General features: G+C 47.2%; 1 protein-coding gene across 4 annotated transcripts in view; it reads left to right on the top strand.

Annotated features, from left to right (window-relative positions):
- LOC105687989 (insulin gene enhancer protein ISL-1) overlaps window positions 1-15,624 on the top strand; it is a 32,841-nt gene that overhangs the window by 6,867 nt on the left and 10,350 nt on the right. For 2 of the 4 annotated variants that reach the window (XM_048658394.1, XM_048658395.1), the window contains exon 4: window positions 6,461-6,533. In XM_048658394.1, coding sequence (XP_048514351.1) covers window positions 6,461-6,533 — 73 coding nt within the window. Of the gene's footprint in view, window positions 1-6,411; window positions 6,534-12,436; window positions 14,012-15,624 lie in introns of those variants that run through there. The other 2 variants (XM_048658396.1, XM_020853509.2) reach the window with 2 other exon arrangements.

Here is a 15,624-nt window from a genome sequence, read left to right as displayed (position 1 = left end):
TCCTTGCGATTGTGCCGTTCCGCGCGGAACTTCAGCTGCACCGTTCGACATTTGGTGTCACTTCGAACAAGCGGCAGCCCTCGCGTGTATTGTACCTACGTGTGTATACGTATACAGAAACGGGGATGAGTCGGAATGGTGTTCGGATCGCAGGTACGAACCAATACAACCGAGTATGGAAAATTCAGCAAGGGTGGTGGACTTGTCAGCCGGTGTAATGCTGATTTAATCAGGAGACCCCTCGTCCGATGTCCCGTTCTGGTTATACCATAACGGTGGGTGATGCAGTAGGTATAGGACTCGGGGAACACTCACGGGATACGTCGAGGGTACCCGAAATGATCGGGGAAAGTGAGAGGGTGGGGTGGGGGAGGGAAAAAATTAGGAGAGAGAAAGATGGGATCGGGAGAGCGAAGCGTGTGGGACAAACGCGCTCCTCTCTCTCTCTCTCTCTCTCGCTCTCTCTCTCCGGTTTTTCGTCACTCTCTCTTCCCCGACGGCGGCAAACGCAAAACGCAAACGCAAACGCGCGCGCGCCCGCCCGCCCGCCCGCTTTTTCACTTTGCCTGCACGCCGTACGGAGTCCCGTCGAAACTCGCTACGGGACACCATATGGCCGTACCGTACACCCCCGATTATTACATTACGTATGTATACTTCGGAATAATAACGATATAGCGCAAGGGAGAGTGCGCGGGGTTTACTTTTGCCGCGTCAAGCCTCGTTGCGCATTTCAGAGAGACGCCCAAATCAGATTCATTACCGACTACGCGTACTACCGCGTGTTGTAGGTCCGGCGGGGAGGGAAATGCCGAAATTAGATGTACCCCGTATACCTATACATACGTGAAACAACTTTTCGCGATTCCGAAACACCTTTTGTACACCGACTGAAACGGGACCCTTTTTCAAATTCGAACAGAGCGTCGTCAGTTGTGAGAGCGAGCGTTTGTCTCGCTGCTTTTTTTTTTATCCTTCTCTAAAAAGTAGTCAAATTAGTAGTAGCATCGGCAGCAGGAGCAGCTTTGCCTTCTCGATGTAAGATCCGATAATAGATGTAGATGTCGGACGGATAGCAGTCCTGCAGTCTTTGGCCCTACTGCAGCCGACCGCAGTCTTGGCTTACGTACGGGGGCCCCCGTATAGCCGCGACGGCGGCGGTTCCGCAGGTGAAACGAACGACCGAAACGCGTCATCGAGAGGCGTCGGCTTTGCCTTCGCGCGTCCTTTGGCATCACACGTCACGCGTCTGTCGTCCCGATGACGTTGCAGATACTAGGTGTCGATACCGGGACTCTAACCACCCCATTTTACTCACCTTCCAGGAATTTCTGCCCCCCCCGCCCCTCTTCCCATCGCCCGATGACCAACCCGAACGGGACGCGGCCCCTCGAAACACTCTCTCTAATACCGGAGTGCATCTGGGTCGAGATCTTACACGCAGGGGTGGTAATGTCTCGATTCTTTTTTTTTACTCCCAAAAAATTTTTCCCACCCAGCAAAGCTTCTTTTTACGTATATGTATATCGGTGATACGTTGATGCGAAAGAAGTTTCGTCGAAAATTTTTGAAATCCAAATGAAAAAATGAAGCGAGACGCACACCGCCTCCCCGACGAATACCGGAGTAGTCTCACGATTCTCGAATGTATTGTACGGAGAGTATTTTTAATGATGACGGATGCGGAATGGATCGAGGCACTCGGAACGATCGGTTACGGTTACCCGGGGCGTAGAGAATTTTTTGAACAAACATATACCCGGGGGGGTGGCGGGGGTGGAGGGGGTTGGTGGCGGTCGTTTGCGATCGCTCTTCAGATCGTCATCTGCGGTTCTTCTTCCGCCCGCTTGTTTTATCCCTCCCGGTGTGTTACGTCGGCCGTTCCACGTTCGCCGGAAATGAAACGCGTCGATCGCATCGCCGCGGCGGGGGACAGAAGGTAGCAAGCACATTGAGTCACCTCGAATCCCGTAAACGGAGCGTCGGGATACCCGGTGGCGTCGGTCCGAGATTTTTCCGCGTTCCTTTTTCCGGATTCTCGGCGATCGGTCGGTCGGTTGCCGGAAAACGGAAAATCTGGGGAATAGGGTTGCATCGGCCCCGAGCGTCACGCGAACGTTCCGAGACCCGCGCAGAAGAAACGCTCCGCCATCCTTCCGTTTCGTACCCGACGGACGTTTAGGAACGTCTCGAACGTGCGAGGAGTACGTTTTCCCTCGGGACGAATGGGCTCGAAACACGCGTCGGTCCGAGCATCGTCCGAGAGCTGCGGTAAAAAGCGTTTCCCGCTACGCGTCGTCGGCACGCGCGCGCGCGCGGTTCCATATGTGCGTTACATATACGTTACAGTTTCGTACGTTCGTTGACAAATGACGCGGAACGTGGTCCGGTCACGTGACTTCTAATTGACGCTCCGTGACGTCGCGTGCCGACCCGACGCATTTTGCTTTTATTTTTATTTATTTATTTATTTTTATTTTATTTATTTTTCTTTTTTTTTTCACTCCTCTCTCTCTCTCTCTCTCTTTGCCCAGAGTCGTCGAGATAGCTCGCTCCTCTTCCCCATTTTATATGGTGGTTCGCTCTAGGGGGACGACGGATCGACGGATCGACGACCTTCGATTCAACGAGATATCGCGTTCGGAGTCTGGACGTTTCCAGCAGCGGCGGCCGCAACGCTTAGCTAGACCGGCTTCCGGGGCAGGACGGAGGACTCCCTGAATAATTAGCTCATTGTACTTCCACCTCAAAGTTAGCCAACAAAGTCGTTTGTCGTATATACCCTCCTCCCCCCCGTACCCGGGGCGGAAACTGACGATCAATATTTTTATCCAAAAAACCCACCACATTTACCGAATGACGCGTTTTGCGGATACCGGATACTTCCCGATTATTTCACGTGCGTACACGAGGTCGCGTGTTCTTCCTTTTATTCGTTTCGTTATAGTTACCATCGCATCCCTTCTTCTTCTTTTTTTCTGTGATGCCGTTGCGACGAGGTCGAAAAAGGGAAGAAGAGTCGGAAAGAGACGTTTCGAGGGTCGTTCGAACGGGACGCATCACCGAACGATGCGTTAAGAACATCGACTCGGCGTCTCCGAGTAGGAACGAACGATCTAGATTTTTAATGGTCGAGTCCTGATGAGGATGAAAAAAATTCAATAGCGGCAACTCATTTGTTGGATATAATGGCCACCACCCCCGCCCACGGTATATAAGGTCTTCCAAGGGGTATCGCGGAAGAGCTGTACAATATATATGTATATCGGAGTACGCGATCAACAGATTAATGGACTGTCCGCAACTGGATCACTTATCATCATACGTTCTTTTTTCGCTTCCACTTCTTCTCGAGTTCCTCCAACGGCACTTTCCTTCGTCCGGGTGACACGCGGGATCGTAGGCAAAGTGTTTTTCTCCCCCCCCCCAATAGAAAAAGCCCCCTCATATTATGCGTCGGACGACATGAAATATTATTGAACTCAGCCGCGAGAGAATAGGTGCGCGCAAACGTGTTTCTTTTATGGATAGACCGATGATTCGGGTTGTTTTTTTTTTTTTTAAATGCCCAAAAAAAAATGGCGGAGACGAGCTTTCGAGCTTTTTTGAGTCACCGATCGCGAATCATGCTACAGGGCAGCAAAAATGACAAACATCGTAACGGGGTAGTTGGAAGCTCGATGCTTTTTCGGAGCTTAATGTGTCTCGAACTTCAGAAAGCTCTATTACAGGTTTCGCCTAACAAATTTCCTCTAATTCTCAACCGCTCACCGCATTGATCCGATACGGGGTGGGAGGGGTAGGGGTTGGGGGGTGGAGGGGTGGTAGAGTCGCGGTGCTAGAAGGTGACGGGGTGAATTATACCATATCCGAACAATGCAGTTTGATTGGAAGTCACGTGTCGACCGTTGCCCGCGGTACACGGTATAGGTACCCGATGAATTTCGTACTGCACGGCGTTTGCCATCGGTCACGTGTCCTTCGGAACCGCGCTTCCGTGAGTGACGCCCCCCAGGAGTCGCTCCGACGTCGCTTCGAGGGAAAATAAGAATCGGGAGAGGAGTCGGGAGGTGGGGGGGATATTTCCTTGCGCTTTTGGCGCCCCATGATTTTTCGAAGGGTGTAAAAGAAGAAGAGAAGTAGTAGGAGTAGGAGTAGGAGTAGTCGGAGGAGGAGGAGGAGGCGATATATGGGAAAAGGGAAACGACTTCGGCGCCAAATATACATCACACACACACACACACGGGGACGTTGTAACATAATAGACGATCGAGGTAATGAATTAATTGCGCGTTGGTCACGTGTCCGGATGTTACCTCGATTCTATCCACTTCCGGTTCCGTATGCGTACCACGAGCCGCGGGACCGATGCACACGACTCTTCTACGGTCGCTTCGCATCAGCTTTTCCACCCCTGTGTCCCCGATATATATATTGTATATAGATACGACCGACGAAAGCTCCGTTTTCTGGAAGCCGCACGCGGTTTTATCCGACAAATATGAACAAGTGTATACGTGTGTGCGTGCGTATGTGCGTCGTCGAACGATTTTATCGCTCGCGTCGCGAGTACGATCACGAGGCGAGGGGAAGAAAACCCCTAGTTTAATTTATTACCGATATATCAAACCTCATCTATATCCTTTCCATACCGTACGTAGATTATAATCGTTCTAGCACGAAATTAACCGAATCGACGAATCTGGCGTAACGTGCGTAACGTGCGTACGATCGCCTCACTTCGCTTTGGCTGCATAATTTTCGTTCCTTTGAAAAAAAAAACTTTTTCCAATCCGTTCGTATATTCCGCGATTTTTACAGAAAATTTACGTACACACTTCGCACGGCGTACGCTCCAGGCGTATAATTTGTTACACGGTGTTTCGAATCGTCCGCGTATATCGGAGGCGCACGCGTGTAATCGCCGGTGAGTTCGTATCGTCGTATCACCGTCACAATCTCCTCTTATCAGATGACCGGCACCGCGGGGGGTAGGGGCAAGGGGGGTGGCCAGTTTCACGGGGGTGCCGGGGGGGAGGTAGGTAGGTAGAGGGGGGGGGGGGGTGTGTAGAGGTTCCGGACAAACGGGGGAAGCAACGCGAGGCGCCATATGGCCGTAGGGGGCAGCTGCCGTTCACGATCACGTGTTGGAACATCCCTTGACAGTTAAGTTTCGACTTTTACTGGGTTGCCGCTGCGCGTACGTAGGTATATGTGTGATACTGTATACCATATGCGTCGAGGTATATGCTTACAATGTACGCTCAAAAGTAGATATATTATATACATCATAGTATACGCACCGCGTAGGTGCGTATCGCCTGCATGTGTGTACGTAGCGTAAAATATTGTAAATTTTTTCGATCGAATATTGAAAAAAAACGTGGACCTCATTTTCCTATGTCGTCGAACGTACGTCGAGTATCGATGAAAATTATCGCGTGAGCCGGGTGAAAATTTTCAAAAAATTGAAAAAAAAAAAAAACAACTTTTCACCCTTTTTCAATTTTGTGGAAAGCTATGTTCATTGTATAAATAATTCCGCACATCTTTCGTTCGCAAGCGTTGAGCGTTTAATCACGTTTTCGACGATTCACGGTTGATCTTTTTTTTCTTTTTTCTCTCCTACAGCCTTCGGCGAGCCACCCTTTGTGCGGAAGTTGTGTACGGTAGGCTTATAGATACACGGTGAATACGGTGGACGTATGCACACTTCCGCGGTCAGTTAGTCAGTCACGGTGTCTAATAAAACACGCGATCCACGCATTGACTTTTATACCGGCGTACGACACACGCGCCAACACGAATGTTATAATCGGTCGCCACAACATTTATTTAAATTACTTGACGCGTCCCCGATCGAGCATCACGCATATTACACATATCGCGGTGTATCGTCCGCCGCTGCGGGGGTTAAAAAAAACGTCGCGTCGAATTGATGTTGTTGGAATTTTGTGAAACTTCCATTGCACGTACATGTGAGGAAAATTTTTAATGTACCCCGAATCAGGGATATCGAATTTCGAGTACAAAGCTGCACCTATATCTACGTATTGTACCTGTGTACATGGGCGGGGGGACCGCGACGATCCTTCAGGACCCGACAAAAGCCCGCGCACTGACCTCCGGAGAGAATATATAAAATGGGAAGAAAAAGTGTAGAAACAATACAAAAAAGACTAGAAATACGTGCGGCTGCACATTGGGGATAAATATTTACGGTCGAAGGTAAATATTGTGTCAACTATACATAAGGTATATATATATATACATAGGTACGTTTTTGACGTTATAGGGCACCGCGCTTCCAAAGATGAAGTTGAAGAGAAAAAGCGGGGAGTGAAAGGAGAGAAAAAGAGCGCCTTTCTTTACTCTACTTTATTTTTTTTTCTCTTTTTTTTTTTATCACAGACACGATGACCGCGCGACGAACCTGCAAAGATGCTTCTGCTTGTTGCAGCGCTACAGAATCGACGCACTCCGCGGGAACCGCATTTGTTCAGCTGCTCGAGATGGTCCTTCTACATTCGAACGTGAGTGGAAACTACGGATCGAACCTTTTTTTGCAGATATTCGTATAAAGTCAGGCGTTTTGTCGGTGATGCGGGGGAGTTTCTCGTAAAAATCAGTCGCAATGATATCCGAACCACCCTCCGCATCGTTTACGCGTCGATCCATAATATAGCTGCAGGTAAATGGACGACACATACGTGTGTGTGTGCACACCTGATAACTATATATGTAAGGTACATATATGCGTGTATATTGTACATCTATACACACGCATCAAAGAGCGTAAGGGTTATAGGGGGTCGTCACCGCGAGGTCTCGAATTAGGGATCCATTACCGTAGGGCATCAGCCACTATTGCGTCGAAATTAACCCTTCTCCCGCCCCCTCCCCTCCCCCCCGCCCTTCATTGCGGTGCGGATGTCAAAGCGCGTAACGGGCCCCCCCTATACCCGCGTTGCTTTTTTCAGTCTCTCGCTTTTCTTCGTTTTCTTGTGCTTTTTTTTCTATTTTATTTTATTTTTTTTTTACTAATCATGTTTCTCTTCCTTTTTCTCAACCCCCGAGTCGGATGTCGCGCTGCACCCGATCCTTTCGTACACCGCGTCGCCCGCAGTTTCCCCGTGGAGAGAATTACGCGAGGTAGAAAAATCGTGTAACGTATACGTAACGTGGCGACTGTTCGACGACAATGAAATCGTACGATTTTCGCGCAATTATTTTCGCGAACCCGTTTTGTGCCAGCTCACGTCCTTTCGAATGAATATCTCGTTGCACGTTACTACACGTTCCATACTTATCTCGTTTCGTTTAATTTTATTTAAGGCGATACTCGATCCGCGGCAGACGGGGGGAGGGGGATGGGGTTGCACACTCGCAGCGGATGCGCTTCTACGAGCGAGCTAATCGTAAGTGGATTTTTTCCGCAAACCTCGAGCGAAAAAGTAGCGGCCCTTTTTTTTTTTTTTTTTTTTTCTATTCGCGCTCGAGCTTTTTCTTTTATTCCAATATCGTATCTCGAAACCGCTCCCTCGTCGCGGAGTCGCCGTAATAACAGGCCGGCGAAAACCGCATCTTCGAATGATGTTGCAGTTATGATCAGGTTTGAAAAATTGAACACGTACCGCTACGCGTCTCATTCCTCTTCCACGACGTCCGCGAGTTCGGTTTGTAACCGTATATAACGCAGCTGCGGCGCGTTTTTTTTTTTTTTTTTCCAAATTTCCATTCCGTCGTCTTTCGCGACTCCGTTTTTTCTCGAACGCTCGATATTTCGGGTGAAAAGAGCGCAGTTTGCGCGGTCGCGGAAACCGCGAGTAATCAGACGATCGGTATTCGGACGTTGGATCCGTCCACTGTGCAGTGCGGATTTCCAAGGACGTCACAGACGGTCCGAGGCTGTTCGGAAAGCCGGCGATATCCGAAGTATCGAAAGAAATTTTCCCCTTTTTTTCCCCTCTTTCGAAAAATAAATGTCCATTTCGCGGCATCGCGTCGGATCCGACGACTGGAAGCTCCTACAGGATCCGGCGGAACCCTCCGGGTCCGTTGCGGCTGCCGCCGCTGCCGTGCCGTTGGAGGTGCGCGTCGGTCATATCGACCCGGTTTTCAAGGACTCTTCCAGGCCCCGTGGCATCCAACCCCCTGTCACGGAGGATATTTCGTCGCCATTGTATTACGACTCTCCTCCTCAGCGGTGTAGCGGGAAACGAGCGCGGCACCGCGCACCGGCGAGTACCGGACGTGGATCCGAGGTGCGCGACCCCTGATCGCGGTCTCGTAGACGTCGATTGAGAAAAAAAAAAAAATTCTCCTCGTTCGGAACCGAAGAAAAACTAGAGGCGATCGTCGGGAGCCGGCGAATCGGTAACGGCAGCGCGTACGCAGCGAACGGTCGAAGATGATCGCGCGAAGGTTTTCGAACACGCGTTACAAGATGTTAACCAGTTCGGATGTTCTGTAGCCGACGTATTCGACACGAGAGGAGACAGAGAGTACAAAGGAGAGCGCGGAGAGAGAGAGAGAGAGAGGGAGAGGGAGAGGAAGAGATGAGACAGACGCGGTGGAAAGAGGTAGAGAGAAGTGAGGGGGCGCTAGGAGAGAAGGAGGAGGGGAAAGATTCGTAAAAAATCGTAGCGCGACGGTGTTGGTGTTCGAAGATTGAACGACGGTAGGCGGGATGGAAGGAAGCCTTGAGAGGGTGAGTGCACGGCGAACGGGGACCTCCGGATCGCAGGGAAGGGAAGGGAAGGGAAGGGAAGGGAAGGTAAAGGGAAGAGAAGAGAAGAGCGGAGAAAGAGGCGAATAAGGGGGAGGAGACGAAACGCGGGGCCGACGAAGAAGGCAGAGGGAGAAGCTTTTAGCCGGGCGAGATCGTGGCGAGATAACACCGCTCTGTAGCCTTATGTGGTACGTACGTGTATGGAGATATACTCTCGTATAGATGTACGCGCGTGTAACCGAAATGCAGAGCGGAGCCGTGGTATATAACGACGAGACGAAGAACTCGGGAATATCGCTATACGTGTATAGGTAGTATACGCGTCACGCCACTGTGTCGCTCTCGTTGTTTATTCCATAAGGTATATAAACCACGTATGTATATAAGGTGTCTACATATAATCTATATACCAACCGTACAGGGTTTAGACGATTTCCGATCACACGTACAAAATTATTGCCCAACTATTGCAATTCGATGTTCGCAATTATCCTTTCTTTTTTTTTTTTTTTTTTTTTGAAAATTACGAATTACGTTGTCCGTTGTCCAGTTAGATAAGTAGCTGCTTACAATTCCTTTAATTCCCTGAGCCAAGGCTGCGGTGTATTATGTAGCTACCTGACTCCCGATCAGTCGTTTCCGATATTGAGGAAGAACCTGGAAACTGCCGGGTGTTATTACATTACCTGGCCACCGTCGACGAGGTGTATCGAGGTACGAGCAGAACAGTGGTCGTCGTAAACCATGGCGCCTGGCCTACGCGGCACAGCGCGGTGCACCAGCAGCAGCAGCAACAACATATTTATTATCGCTTCTATATACGTACCTCCGTATGTATTTAGTATTTACCTAATGGTAAACGTACACAAAACGCCCTGGCTAGGCTAGGCTAGGCTAGCACGGCTATCGCGGGTTCTAACAATTTTTGGGTATATAACATTAAATAGAGTTGTGCAAAAGCGGGATATATATATATATATATATAGAGATGTCGATGGATAAAAAAAGAAAAAGGAGAATAGAGAGAGAGAGAGAGAGAGAAAAAAAGACGAGGGAGAGAAAAGAATTGGACAAATATTTGCCTACGCTGCTCCTGCCGGGACATATATATATATATAATGTACGTGTACGTGTTTACATAGGTATGTAAGGCGTGCGTACGTACAAGTGTGCGTACGCACACGTCGCTAATCTAGGATCCAAGAATTTACAACCCCCCTTGCCCCCCCCCTCCCCCTGCCCCCCCGCATTACCTACGATATTCGACCATCGGGGTTTTTCTGAAACGGAGGTAGAAGTCGAGGTTGTAAATAGGCGCGTATGTACACATAGCTATATACCATGGGATCGGTAGTAACGATCATCAATTATCCGAGGAACCCTCATTAGTATGCATGCGATTTGGTGATTTTTTCGCGAGATAATTTACCTTGTATAGTTTTATATATATACATATATACTTATAACTCCTGAGGTATTCGTTGCCATATAATACTCCAGCGATTTTCAGTACGTCCATTATATACATATATGCGTGGAAATTTGTCTATTTGATATCGTTAAATTATTTATGATATTTGGGCTCGTTATAGGTGTATATCGTAAAAGTGACGCTATTGCGACCCTGTGTATTAAACGTATAATGCACAACGTGTGCAATGCCGCAGATACAGGCCTAATAAATGAACGGCTAATAATAAATTCAAGATTTATCGAAGACACGCGAAGGTGTGCGCGATATACCTGTCGTACACTTCTATATACACACTATACATTTCTGTACGTCATACAAACGTGAAATTCTGAAAACTGTAACGCAAATAGCCAAGTGCACTACTTCGTACCTAAGCGTATCTCATTAATAAGCTGCTCCTCTCTACGAATATATTATAACGTGTGCTCGCGCAATGTGACACATAATTTTACGAACATCGGCGTCATCGACACCGCATAGCCGGGACGGGATATGGGGCTACTGTTCTCCACCGAATACACGTATAATATATAACGGATGTCCATAGGTATAGACGTACGCCTAGACAAAGGCGTATGTACACGGATCGATCGAAGCTGCTAGATACGTTGGTGTACATTATAGGAATATATGTACGTACGGATATACGTATACCGTAGGCGTATAGTAGCCTAGGTATACATAAAACACGAAAAACTCTCGCGCAATCAATGGCGCGTATATTATAATGTAACGTCATATATGGACGTTTGTGCAACACGTGTATACATATATATATAAATATACTGTACGTAAGTGGACGTACACAAATGTATAATAGAAAAGAATCTTTGGTGCTAAAATACGCGTGAACTCCGAGCTACATAATACAGTAGCCGAAGTGTAGGGCCGGGTCTTTAAGAATTTATCATCGCATCGTTGCGGATCCATAAGCAATGATGCGCTTTATTTCTGGCCCAAAAAATCTTAAGCCAGATCGTGCGACCGCTGCTCGTTTTGGTTCTTTTTTTTATTTTCTTTTTTATTTTTTTCTTCTTCCATTTCTTCTATTTCGTTTCGTCACGGATCGAGAGATCAGACGCATATGTATATATATACGTGTGCATTCGGATGATATACCTCTCACTAGGATACGAGCGGGTCTTGAAATTGATTTTTTTTCGTCTCTTTTATTCCTCTTTCTTGTGCATGTCCTTTTACATTTTGCTTCTAGCTCGTGTATACGTATATACACGGGTCTTTATCTACACTACTTTTGTTGGTTTTTTCCAGTCCTCCTCGTTTTTTTTTTCTTTTTTTTTTTTTTCTTCTTCTTTTTCGTTAACCCCAGAGGTCCTGCTGCCAGCCAGCGGAAGAGCTGCAGAAGAGAAGAACCTCTTAAGCAGCTCGATCTCTTGAGAGCAGAAAGGAGCCGACAAAGCTAGCCAACTGTGCAGCAGCGGCGACTATCAACAAACTGCACACGAGGCAGATGCGCTTCTTTTTCCTCTTCTCCTTCTTCTCCTTCTCCTCTTCTTCTCCTTCTTCTTCTTCTTCTTGTGACGATGATGATGCATGTGCCTGCTCTGCACAGCGCGCTACAAACTTGAGTACAGGGCTACTACACGGCATTATGATGCGACTGGGTAGTTCGGACTACCGAAGGCAAAACGCGAAGAAATTAGCACCAAAAAAAATTAATATCCTTTCCGGAGACCATTGAAATTTCCGGTGTGCATGTAGAAGCGACAGAGGTCACCTCGAAATAAAAGAAAATAAGAAAAGTCACGAACAATATCGTCGTCACAGATCGACTTGGATTCTCAAAGACAATTTTCAACCCCTAACTTCGAATATCGCGGGACGTTTCGTAATGAGTTTGCGAAATTACTGAAATTTTCGTAAGTTGAACAATTAGGCGTAAAATTTTGACGGCGACGTAAAGTCCCTGCGAGGGTATCCCGCGTATTCGGTCCTTTAATATTTCATCCCTTCGGCGCATCGAGTCCTGGAAAATTTAGCGCTCCCGCGAAACTCGCAGACTCGTATAGAGAGGATCGCGGTGAGCCTCGTATAATCCTAGACGAAAAATACGACGTTCTTTCACCGGATTCCTACTTCTGTTCGAAATATCTATATTCGGGTTATATACGGCACTTTCCGACTCTCGGTCGCGCGGAGTCCTCGAAAAAAAGGGGCAGGGAGGGGCGGGGGGATGAAAATATGGAGAAAAAAGGGATAAAGGATGAAAAAAAAATTCTCGGCCCGTCCGCGTTCTCTGCAGCAATGGGCGCCGTTGTTGCTCCGTTCTGCACGCCGGCGTTCCCTCAGGAGGTAGCGGGAATTCTCCGAGCGGCGAGGAACAGGGAGGGTGTGGTGTGCGTCCGGAGGTAGAGGTGCAGGACGAGGAATCGATTAGGGTGTCAGCCATTTTGTGTACCGAATCGCGGGGTTTATCCAATGGGAATCTGGGGAGGCGTGGAACAGCCACTGGCGTTGTGTTGCGCGCGTATGGCTGGGACCCAACACTCCTGAAATCGAACTCGTATCTCCGTTGTTCCCGTTGCCGATGCCCGCTTCTGCCTTCTACTTTCCCACCTCTGATAGTGGTGGTTCCGGAGGTTACGTGGGGGAAACTAAACCCGTGGGCGGCTACCCGACAAATTCTGTTTCAGTGCCTCGCAGGGCCCCGCGCTGTCAACTTTGTCGGGGCTTGAAACGGAAAAAAAGAACAATTTTTAATTAACGAAAAAAATAAATAAATAAATAAATAAATAAAAAATAAATAAAAATAATCGACAACGAGTGGTACGCGCACGCACGCGACACCGTCGAAAAACAACCCTTCGGTCGACCTCGCCTGAGCGTCAAAAATAAATAATTTCTTCGTTGTTTCAACCCTGTGCCCGCATCGCACCTCGCGCAACGATCGAACCGATATTAATTTATTGCCCGATATTTGGCGCGAACAAAAGAGAAAAAAAAAGAAAAAAAAGAGAAAGGAAATTAAGGGAAGTTGCATGTATATAATATAATTGTGTCGAATGTGCAAAATTGAAAAAGAAAAAAAAAATCGTGCGTGCGTGTCATGTATCATACATGTATATGTAATATGAATATATGAGGAATTGTATAATTTGTGATAAGTTTTAATAATTGTAATATATAATTGTTCATCGAGTTATTATTATTATTATTGATAATATAAGTGTTGGAGCTGTTGTACATATAACACAATAGAAGTGCAATTTCGATTTATATGCATATATGTATAAATATTTTGCAAGTCAACATCGGGTAACGTTAATATAATTTCAATGAAAATTGTATACATACAATAATATACATATAAATACGGGTTTAAATCTGAAACTGAACGAGCATAACGACGTCTCCGAAGAGAGAATAGAAAGAGATAATAAAAATACGAAATAGAGATATAAAAAAGTAATCCAAGTGCAGAGCTGTGAACGATAGATTCTGATCAAAAGTTATCAGAGTGGCTAAGTACAGGAGAAGGTTTTGTGCGACGCCTTCGTACGCGGAGTGCGGTTACGATATAAACGGAGGATCTGAAATATTGAGTTTTTCAACGGTCATAATTAACCGGCGAAATCGTTGGTTGGACAAGTGTTACGGTACGTTGTTATCGGATCAGGATACAGCACGAAGAAATTTAAGAGTTTCAGAAATAGGGGGGCCCACCGCCATGCAACGGGCCAACGCAGGCGGCGGTCCAGGGCCCCTAGGACTTCAGGGACCTCCGAGGTCTCTGAAAATATCGCCCGTCAAAATTCAGGACGAGTCCGGAGATCCGCTTTCTCAAAGTAGGTACAATCGTCTCGGTATATCTCCTTTTGATCGCATCCCCCCTTTGGCGCGACCTTATCCCGCGTCCTCCTCCTCCTCCTCGTATCCGGAATTTTATCCAACCGGGGCGACGTGTCGGCGATCGCTATTCGGAAAAATATATCCAATGTTTAAATCTCAGTGATTTGATCGGTTCGTTATTCTCACCTTTTTTTTTTTTTTGATACACATGCAGCTAATCATTCGAGCGATATATTTGCCCGCAAACGTATCGCATGGACGGATATATGTGAGCGGGGTATACGTTGGTATACCTATTCCATTTGAAAGAGCGAACAGTCGTTGCGATTTAATCAGGCAAAGTGCTCCCAGCCTATCGTACATACATACGGACCGATGCGTATGTACGTATACCTAAGTCTGTAAACACACACATACGTATACGCCTTGTATACCTATTTACGTTCGGGGGGGGCGGGTGAATTACATCCACCCGCACGAACGGTGGAGAAAAAGATTCTTTAATGCCGAAAACTTATCCGCGGGGGGGGGGTGGGGATAAAGGGCGATAACCCGATGTCAATTGCACCCACGTAATTACCGATTATGAAGCGAACTGCAGGGTGACCAAAATTTCTGGTATTATCTATGCATGGCAATCGCCGATCTAATTAATGAGATAATTCTGATCTCATTGTGATTCGCTGTACGGTTGAAGTCATAGGCATAGATTATTGTGTGGAAAAAACGACGAAGAATATCACGTAGAGAAGCCGATATACACATATCGCAAATCAACCATGTGCTTTCATTCATTCGTTCATCCATTCATTCGAAAATCATGATATTATTTACACCGATCGCGATTCGTGTTCGTAAATTATGTACAGATCGGAAAAACAGTTGTACGGACGTGTACGAAATAATTCTTTATATTATAGTATATCAATCAGCGTCAGGACGCGCGTTGACGGATTTCGTCCAACTACGTATAATGTAACACGTACATACGTCCCACTACATAAGTTCAAACGATGCATTTAAATAAGTGTATGCATCGTTACGTACATTAGGTTTCTCTATGTACATAAAATATCCGTATATACGGGGGCAGATCGCAGTCGAAGTTTTTCCCGGGCGCGTGCGGATGTCGAAATTCGGGGGTACGTGTTCGGGGTAAAAGTTTAGCGTGGGGAAGGGCCATGCATCAGCGCGCGGGTACGTGTATACCGCAGTATCGTATATATACCGTATACGGTGGTGGTCGGGCTTCGGGGGTCGGGAGATTGAAGCTGATTGAATTATCATGAGTGTTTGCGGAGCGGCGGACGCCTGCAATTGAATTAGGCCTACGCGGAAACCTGGCAGAAACCTACCGAGCGAGTCGGACTCGTGTGACACGAGATATACTCGATATACGTAAGTCGCACTTGCGTATCGGCGGTACCCGTCTGCACCGGACGGGAATACTTGCGACGACGATCGCGACAAAATTATTACAGGCTTACAAATTCGGATTCGTGCGAAAGAGATGACAAAGAAAAGAAAATCACCTGTACGAAACGGTTTTCGTCAAGTTTTTCATGCACGTGACACACCTGTGATTACAAAATACACGTCGCATACGGAG

This window comes from Athalia rosae, chromosome 7 (genome assembly GCF_917208135.1).
Source record: "Athalia rosae chromosome 7, iyAthRosa1.1, whole genome shotgun sequence".
Taxonomy (NCBI): Eukaryota; Metazoa; Arthropoda; class Insecta; order Hymenoptera; family Athaliidae; genus Athalia; species Athalia rosae.
The sequence above is the reverse complement of the archived record's forward strand: the minus strand, read 5'-3'. Positions and strand labels throughout refer to the sequence as shown.